Source organism: Alexandromys fortis, unplaced genomic scaffold (assembly GCF_014885135.2).
Source record: "Alexandromys fortis isolate MF-2015 unplaced genomic scaffold, M_Fortis_MF-2015_v1.1 scaffold_14, whole genome shotgun sequence".
Taxonomy (NCBI): Eukaryota; Metazoa; Chordata; class Mammalia; order Rodentia; family Cricetidae; genus Alexandromys; species Alexandromys fortis.
This window is the reverse complement of record NW_026067910.1, coordinates 11,462,114-11,472,200: the sequence shown is the minus strand read 5'-3', so window position 1 is coordinate 11,472,200 and position 10,087 is coordinate 11,462,114. Positions and strand designations below refer to the sequence as shown.

General features: G+C 32.2%; 1 protein-coding gene across 1 annotated transcript in view; it reads left to right on the top strand.

Annotated features, from left to right (window-relative positions):
- Positions 1-10,087, top strand: part of Trdn (triadin) — a 285,314-nt gene that overhangs the window by 22,899 nt on the left and 252,328 nt on the right. The window contains exons 3-4 of the mRNA XM_050137969.1: positions 2,883-3,044; positions 4,086-4,118. Of these exons, the coding sequence (XP_049993926.1) occupies positions 2,883-3,044; positions 4,086-4,118 (195 nt within the window). The remainder of the gene's footprint in view (positions 1-2,882; positions 3,045-4,085; positions 4,119-10,087) is intronic.

Here is a 10,087-nt window from a genome sequence, read left to right as displayed (position 1 = left end):
GGTTACCTCACTCAGGATAGTGTTTTCTATTTCCATCCATTTGCATGCAAAATTTGAGAAGTCATTGTTTTTTACCACTGAGTAGTATTCTAATGTGTATATATTCCACACTTTCTTCATCCATTCTTCCATTGAAGGACATCTAGGTTGTTTCCAGGTTCTGGCTATTACAAATAATGCTGCTATGAACATAGTTGAACAAATGCCCCTGTCATATGATCGGGCATTTCTTGGATATATTCCCAAGAGTGGCATTGCTGGGTCCAGGGGTAGGTTGATCCCGAATTTCCTCAACAGAAGAAGTTCAAATGGCTAAAAGACACTTAAGGTTATGCTCAACCTCCTTAGCGATCAGGGAAATGCAAATCAAAACAACTTTGAGATATCATCTTACACCTGTCAGAATGTCTAAAATCAAAAACACCAATGATAGCCTTTGCTGGAGAGGTTGTGGAGAAAGGGGTACCCTCATTCATTGCTGGTGGGAATGCAAACTTGTGCACCCACTTCTGTATTTTATGCCAGGATATAAGTCATAGAAATGAGCATTTTAGAATATCTTGCCCTTTTGGCCATTGTCATGGTTCCTTTGAGTTACAGTTGGGCATAAATTCATAGTCCATTTTTAAACTGAGTCTTTTGTTCTGAGTCTTGATCCTTTGTTTTTTGAGTTCTTTCTATATTCTGTATATTAATCTTCTATCAGATGTATAGCTGGGAAGGATATTTTGATCAGTGTCTGTCTATGATCTCTTTTATGGATTTTTTTCTCAGTGTACCATAATTACAGTATATTTCTTTTATGTGCTGGTTCTGTTTTAAATTTTTTAAAATATTATTTGCTTAAATATTTAGTTACTCTACATTATCTTTAATCACAGGTGCTCTATCTTCTCCTTGATCCCCCTACTAGTAAGCTTTCTGCCTGTTTTCTTCTCCACCTACTGATTTTTCCAATTCTATCTTCATCTCTAGTTCCCTTCAATAGTTCTATCTCTTGACTGAAGTCAGTGTTCATACACTTAATTGTCTTTGTCCTTTTATTTAGTTATGTATTTTTCTTTTTTGTACATCCCCTGGTCATGTATTTCTATCACCTGTAGACAGCGTCACTGAACATCGTGACTTTAATACCTTCCATCCTTTGGTGCTTTCAAGTTCCTAATTCAAGTAGCACATATCCCTTATTGATCAGATAGAAGTATCTGCACCACTTCACATTTTTCACGGTGTGTGTGTGTGTGTGTGTGTGTGTGTGTGTGTGTGAAAAGGCTAAATCTCAACCACTTCTCTACCTCATTCTTCCCACAACCTAGACCAAACAAAAAGAAGCTGACGGTATTTGCCTCTAAGCCTCCCCCATCACAAGAAGATGCCATTGCTACACCTCCAGTGTCACTCACAAAAACTATAAAATTACATAAGCAAGATGCATACTTTTTTTAACATATAGAATGCTACTTTCCATTCTGTCTCCATTTGTTCAATCGGTTTCTTTTTTAAAGCCTAGGGTTCTTTCTTCCTCACATGCTAGGGCCAAAGTGGAAGCATTTACACATGTGCCCTGAGGTGTACCACTGAAGGACATCAGGAGCTGCTGGCATGTTACACACACTTCTCCCTGTCTTCAATTCACCATGGTCGCCCGCCATCTAGATGATTTTGTTTGGCCTTTCACTGTCTGCCTGTTTGTAGCCTGAGATCATTTTCAGCCTCAGTACTAAATCTACTCAAACTTCCCATTGACTTCCTATCTTAATCAGAGTGAAAGCCTGATTTTGGAACACTTAACCTTTAGGTGATATGATATGTTCATTTATTTCTGATCTCTTAGATATAGGAAAGGGAGAAGATTGTTTGAAAAACAAAACTTGTTTTAAAAATTCAGAAAAAACCCTCTAAAATTTAATTGCATATCAATGAAAGCCCAGGTGCAATTTATGCTGTATTTCTACATAATCACTCAAGCAGTTATTAGAAACTACTTTTCCAACTTCAGAGAAATTTTTATATGATCAGAACAATTTTTATAAATCCCAGTGTTTGTTTATATTTTTCTTATTTAAGCTCTCAATTTATAAGTTTAAAAAGCTTTCAAGACACAATAATAGTATGATTTATAGGTTTCAGTATTATCTAATTCTTTTACTGAAGTTACTAGGAGATTAAGTTTAAAGAATTTATGTTTAAAGTTTTTTAAGGTACTAGAATTTAAAATTTTTTAAATTTAATAAACTTTGCTTAATTTGACAAAAAATTCAAACTTGATAATGCCACGGATGTTTCTAATAATTTAAAAATTATAAAGCTAATATATGAGAGGGAGAGAGAGAGAGAGAGAGAGAGAGAGAGAGAGAGAGAGAGAGAGAGAGAGAGAGAGAGAGGAAAAATCATCTTAAATCACCCATAACAAGTCTAGACAAATTTCTAGGCCTTGTTTGAAGATTTACATGCTTATCTCACCCATGATGCAGTGTTTTGTGGGTCAATGACTATTTCAATCTTCCTGAACAACTGTAACTTGATTTTTAATACTTGTGGAGTGAAAACACATTATTTATTTTAATATTTTTTCACCCCATGATTTTATTTACTTTATAGTCATTACTAAAGTAATCTTCTTTTTGGTATTTCTATAATGCTTAGAACCAGATGTTTTATATTACTTTTCTTTGATACATATCAAATATACGTGTGTATGCATATATACATATTTCTCTTATGTAATATTCATTTATATGCTATTCTATTTATATACTATATCAGAATATGTTTTCCATTTTTGAACAAAAAATGTAGCCTAGAGATATTTATGAAAATCATCTTTTCCTAGGTTCCCTAATTAATTATCTATGTTTTTCCTTTGTTTTCATGTATTTTAGCAAGCTCCATTGCCAAGATTGGTTCAGATCCTCTAAAATTCGTAAATGATGTTGTGGATGAAACAACTGACTGGATCTACGGCTTTTTTGCTTTGCTGTCTGACATCATCTCATCTGAAGGTGATGAAGAAGATGAGGATGCAGACGAGGACATTGATAAAGGTACCCAAGACACAGAGTTGCATCTAACAGCTATGAGTGGAAATTGGGCATACTTGGCATTGGCTAGGTGAGGACTTAGCCCAAATGAGCACTAGGGAGGCTAAACTAAAATGGACACACTTCTGAGTACAAAAAGCACTCCAATAAGCTGCCAAATAGAGTAAATCGCTCTTCATTTCACTTTAATCTTATAGTTTATCTGCCTTTATGGAACAGATATCAAAATTAAATGTTGCTATTAGAGTGGCATTATAGCTGGGAATCTTAATATAAATGACTATAAAACCACAATAGATTTCCCACTTACAAGTTTATTTGAGACAGAGTAGCTATTTTTCCAGTCCATGTCTAGGAGGATTGAAACAAAAATATTAAAACCAACAATCACATCTTTTGTACTTATAAGTCACAGTAATATTCGAATGATGATAACCAATCTTAATAAAAGCCCAATTAAACCAGAAATTGATCGACTCAAATGGAGATCCAGAATGGAAAGATACATTTTAATTATTATACAAGTAAGCAACACACATACAATAAACAAAGTAAATGGAAGAGCAGGCTGTATATAAGTTGGCATGTAGAGGATTTACAAAGAGGAAGTACATTGATCCAGTCTGTTAAATGACATTCAAAAAAAAAATGGTTACTCTTACTCATCCGAGATTATCCATTCAGTCTTACCCAACAGGAAAATTATTGCTATTATAAACCCTTTTATGACTTTGTCTGAATTTATTTCTGTTTTGGCCCTGTGAGAAGTGACAATAAATAGAGAAAATTGAAATTAATATGATGCATGAGCTATAATGCAGTAACTTGAAGCACTGCCTCAATTTCATTGAACTCATAAAGTGAAGCCATCTTAAGTGAATACATATAAACAAAGCAGGTACTTTGGAATTTAGGTAGCAAAGTATGCAAGAATCATGACTATTGAAAGCAATAGCTTGCAAAAAATGTGTAAATAGAAAAAACATGGGTAAATAGCAAATTCCTGCTACCAGTTATGCTAATTTTCTATTTTTCTTGATTTAGGAGAAATAGAAGAACCTCCCTTAAAAAGAAAAGGTTAGTTTTGTTTATTTTTCCACATTTTCTTTCTTTTTATAGATAATATTGATTTCTAGCATAACATAGATGCTTCTCACTTGTATTGTTACTTAACATGTTTCTTATATGCAGGTTCGCTTAACAGCAAGAGTGTGTAAAGCTCATAGTTAGTAAGAGCTGCTGAACTCCTAGTTAACTCATTCAAATATTTTTGACTTGCGTTTTTAGTGGAGGGCTTTGTCAGGGTGTTTGTCTACCTCTGTCTGTATACAGATCAATGTAGGTTGAGATTTCTTCAATGACAGAGAATTCTGTTGTGGTGAAAATGGTCTAGAAGTAGATAGTGCCCGTATCTACTTTTATTATAATCAGCTTTGCTGAGTTTAAACATTTATGCTCTTTGCTTTTTTTAATTTACTGTCTCAAGGAGTGACAATAGTATATACTAGCCAGCAGAGGATGGAACATATGATCTTGGGGACAAAGTCATATCAGTAAATGTACACATTGGTCATTACCAAGGGAAGAAGTTGCTTGGTTTGTGTGGAAATGATATGTCATTTCCTTGTATGGGAAACTAGGGTTTCTATGATTGAACTTAGTTGGGAGCAAGGACTTTCCCAACCAATTGTAGGAAACATCCCTGGAAATGGTGGTGAAAACCAAGGTTACTGAGGTGAAAACCTCAGTACACTTGGTGTGAGTAAAAACCAGTCACTGCTTGATTCTACTGCAGTTGTTAAGTTGCCAGTGCACATACATAATTGAATACCATTGAGTTATCTAGCCTGTGTAAGTTACTCTCCAAAGACCACCATGGATTCAACAGGGGCATTGAATGTAGTCAATACATCCAGTCCAGACTTAGGTGTGAGTGAGCAGGCAGAGCAGGTGGTCAACACCATACTAGTTGGAGGAAAATCAGAATCTTTGATTTCCACCACTGCAAAAGGAACTGAACCAGTGAGGTTCCAGTGAGGCAAAGCCATCCTGAAACAAATTTGATTTTGAAGCGCTATAAGGAGAAAGGACATTATTCTGACCTCAAAATTTGGAGGAGAATTTCAAAATTCAAGTCAAAATTAAGTTACCAAGTTCAGGCTTTGAAAATCTAGATTGATTTGTAAATTTTGTAAGGACTTAAAAAGGGTCTTTCCATGGCTGCTGATATTTAATAGCTGTTTACTAGGCCATAGTCAGATTTCTGGCTAATGAACTATAAGGAAATGATAAGTAATGCACTTATCTGTTTTAATTGTATGCAGAGAGAGAAAATAAAGTGGAAATTTTTTCCTTACTTATACATTGAATAACCAATTGTATCTTAAAGTCATATTCTACCCCTATATAAAAATATTTACTCTTTAGTAACATTTCTCTCCTTTCTGATTTGACATTCCCATTGTGATTACTTTAAAAAATAACTTTTGAGAAATTATCAGCATATAGGAAAGATTGACAAAGTTGTTTAAAGAGTTTTCCTTCCATCAGTGCCTTGATTTCCCAAATCAACACCAACGATCTACCCAGTAATTTTTAGTCAGGACAATCTAAGGGATTGATATATCCTAATAATTTGAAGTATTCCATATTCAAAAGTAGGAAGATAATTGACTTTAAATTCAGAAGTCATTTTTTTGGTAGCCTAGGATGATAATCTCCTGACATGAACCAATTGATTTCTATCCATCTAATGACTGCATTAACATGATTTCCAACTCATATATTCACTGTTTAGCCATTATTTTACTTAATCCAGAGCATGGTGTATTTTCTTTGATTTCCCTGTGTCTTCCTAAAACATCTTATTTAAATCACTTAAAAGTGTATTTCTATTTGCCCTTATATTTATGTTCTTACCAAAAGAAAAAGAATTCTATCACCTTGTCATTTATGGGTGAATCTTGCAATTCTAATTTGATTCAGATTAATGGTCCAGTCAGCTAATCTGAAGGTTACAGAAATTGATTATTAAGCAGGTCATTAAAATGGATGAAACTTTTGGATGCTATTCCATGACTTGTGTTGCTATGTATAAATATACCTTAGGGCATGTCATATAGCACCTAGTGGCTTTATGTGCTTGATACATATTTATTTTCAAGTGTCCAAATTTAAAATATTTTGCTGTTTTACAAAATACTACATAATGAGCATTCAAGTTACTAATTCATAAGAAAATTATTTTTATTATGTGGTTCTGCAAAAGAATTACCCATGTAAGTCAAATATTACATAAAGTTACATTTTGTATCCCTTGGTTGTCTAGTACCATCTTGCTGAACATCTTATACAGGAGTGTGAACTGTGGCTATGTTCATTCACATCACCTTGCTTTCTAAGAACAGTCAATTGTAGAGAGCTATAAGCGAAATAAGTACCATGCACATGCTTTGTTAAAACTTGTCTGCCTAAAAATATACTAATATTTATAATAGCAGTAGATCAGTTTTGCAAAATAAAGTGTTATCTTTTGGTGTATTTCCAATTTTCAAGAACGTCAACCAAAAAACATTAAAGTTGAGGGCCTCTAGCACTGTGTAATGTGTCTATTAGGTACATGAGAACTTGGTTCTTATATAATTTGATATTCTGGAGTCAGTGACCTAGTAGAGTCATGTGGCAGATGCAATGACTTTTCATTTAGTTTTTTTTCTTTCTTATTTAGCCAAAAACTCTGATTCTTAAAAATGAGTCTTCTAAATTTGAATTTCAAAAATTTTATTTTTCAGTTATTTTCAATATTTATTTTTAGAAAATCATGAAATATATGCACTTTGAAACAACCAAAGCAGGGAAGTTTAGTGACATGACTCATATCCCAGGTAAATGGGAAGTTTTTAAGGACAATCCAACTTTAAAGTAGATATTGAAGAAGGAGGGGAAGGGAGAAAAACAAACCGAAGGTATATATTAAGTAAATCTATGAAGGTCACATTTCTTTAATTTCTATAGATTAGTTCTTAGATTCCTATAGAGCAGTTCAAAATAAAACAAACCTTACCTTATTAAATTTTATTATGAAATACTTTATCTAATTATGAGGAAAACCTCCTTTCAATTCATATAAAGCAACATTGTTCTTGTTGTCATTGGAATAACGACAAAATAATTATACATTATATGTGGGAACAGCATTATGTGTACAGATGAATATGTAACTATACGATTATATATCTTATTTTTATTACTTATGAGTTTATTCCCCTAGTCAAAACTTCTAAAATTATATGTTGTCAGCCAGATAAATAGACTGTATGCAAATTTATCATGGTAATTAACAAAAATATTTAACTATCTGTTTTTCTACTTAGACATGTATAATTATTCCCCAAAGTAAGATCTCAAGGTTTGATATCTTTATATATATTACAGAAATTTATACAATGTATGTATGTATATAAGTATGTATATATGTGTTTGATATTCTTTATTTATATTACAGAAATTTATACAATGTATATATGTATATAAGTATGTATATATGTGTGTGTATTGAGACAGAGTCTCACATTGTAGCCCTGGATGGCTTGAACCTCACAGAAACCTCCCTGCCTCAGCCTCCCAGATGATGAGCGTAAGATATGCACCACTATGCCCATTTGCCAATTTTCAACATCTTACATTTATCTTCATAAATAACTAAAAGTGATCATGACTTACAATATTTATTGTTTTGTCATTTCTCTCAAATTTTAAACTAAAATTTATGAATAAAAATAAAGCTAAATTATATATGTGTGTAATTTTTGCCAAAACAAAAAAAAATTGATCTCAACAACATTTTTCAACACAAAATTAGTTTTGTCTATTAGCTAACATGGGTAATATTTCTAATACATGAGCATCAACTCCAAAAATAAGGCTAAATATAATCAAGAAAGCACATCAAATTACGTAGGAGAACACAAAATAGTGTTAAATTTCACAATACATTTATTTCCATTTCTGTGCTTATTATAAAAGATTCAATTGTGTGAAAGCAGTAGACATAATGATAATTAAATGGAGAGATGGAAAAAGTTGCCCTGTTTTCATTTATTCACAAAATAAGTAATTCTGGAGGCAAAGTCATAAATATTTTTAAAATTATATGGAGTTTTGGTTTATTTCAACATAAATTTAGTTGTTCATGAAGATTTTTAACATTCATATTATTAAAAGTAAAGACACAGGACTAAATTTATTGATAAGTCATATTTCATTCAAGCCCCAAATTACATTTATCTAAAGACTCATGAGCTAATTTAAAAATTTCTCTAAAATAGTTTCATTAATTAGTTCATTTAATTTATTTTTTAAAATTTAGTGTGTACATTTGTGCATGTGTGTGTATGTGTGCATGTATGTATTTATATATGTGTGTGTACATGTGAATGTGTATGCCCTCAGAATCCAGATGAGGGTTTTTTATCTCCTGGAGTTGGAGTAATAAGTGGTTATGGGATGCCTGGCATAGGTAATGGGAACTGAATCAGAACCCTATGTAAACACAGTTAATATTCACTAAGTGCTAAGTAATCTCTCTAGCTGCTTATGGTCTAATTTTAAAGCCCCATTAATCTCAAAAAGAAATGACATTTGATATAATTTCATTTTTGATAGAAAATTGTGAAGACATAACATATTCTTATATCTTGAGGTTAATATAAGATTTATGATAAAATATAAAAAGAAATTTAAAATTTTTGTTATATATAATTTCTTCTAAATCTTATGATAGAATTTTTTTAAATTCCAAAAATAAAATTATACTGACATTAAATTAAACTTTTGTGTGAGTAGAATGAAAAAATTAACTGTGAAAAAATTTCAAAGTGTTAAAAACTGATTCTAAAATACATGTACACATTTAAAAATAATTAACATTTGTAAACTAACAACTAAATTTTAAAGGTAGTACAGTATTTTATTTTATTTCATTTACATTTTAATTTTTGAAAATTTCTGAGACAAGTCCTCATTTAGCTCAGCCTGTCTTTCAACTCACTGTGTATTTGAGGATGACGTCATTGGATACCCCCATGATGTTTCTATTGTAGGCATGTGCCAGCACCTTCTAATGGGGATTTTATTGTTTATGTCAACAATTTCAATAATCTTTAAGTTACAATACATAACTTTTTTTTTAACTTATGAAGTATTTGGATAATGTCTTCTAAATATTGGAAGCAATGTTGTTTTTAAAAGTATTCAAAAATTTGAAAGGAAAAATAAAAGAGATGATCATGGAGGCATGTGGGTATTCAGCTTCCTGGATAATCCTAGAGTCTAAGAGTTAGAAAATCACAGAGGCTTCCTTCTGTACCATGCTGTTCTGTCTCCCTCTCGACAGTCAATATAACAGAGCATTGACATCCTTGCTGTGACTAAGCTAGTCATCAAATTAAAGTTTAAATTTTGTTTTTTTTTTCTTCAGGTGTTTTTAATATTCCAAGCATTGTGCTAGGTGGAATAAAGCATTTGTAGTCTTGCTTACAATATCTTCAAAAGTTGGTGTGGGAAACTTCTTAAAATTTTCAATAACTACAGTGAAATTATATGTGTTGTTACAAGTAGATGAGTGTGACTTACAAATAAATGGTATCTCCTGAACCAGAGAAGATTTTGTAAAGCAAAGGGCACAGTCAATAAGACAAAAAGGCATCATATTTAACTGGAAAAGACCTTCACCAACTCCACATCAGACAAAGGACTGATCTCCAAAATAAATAAAAGACATAAGAAATTAGACATCAAAATTTCAGATAACCCAATTAAAAAATGGGGTACAGAACTAAACAGAGAATTCTCTACAGAAGAATCTCAAATGGCTGAAAGACACTTAAGGAAATGTTCAACATCCTTGCAATCAGGAAAATTCAAATCAAAACAACTCTGAGGTACCATTTTACATCAGTCAGAATGGCTAAGATCAAAAACACCAATGATAGTTTATGCTGGAGAGGATGAGGAGTAAAAAAAAAAAAAATCACTCCTCCATTGCT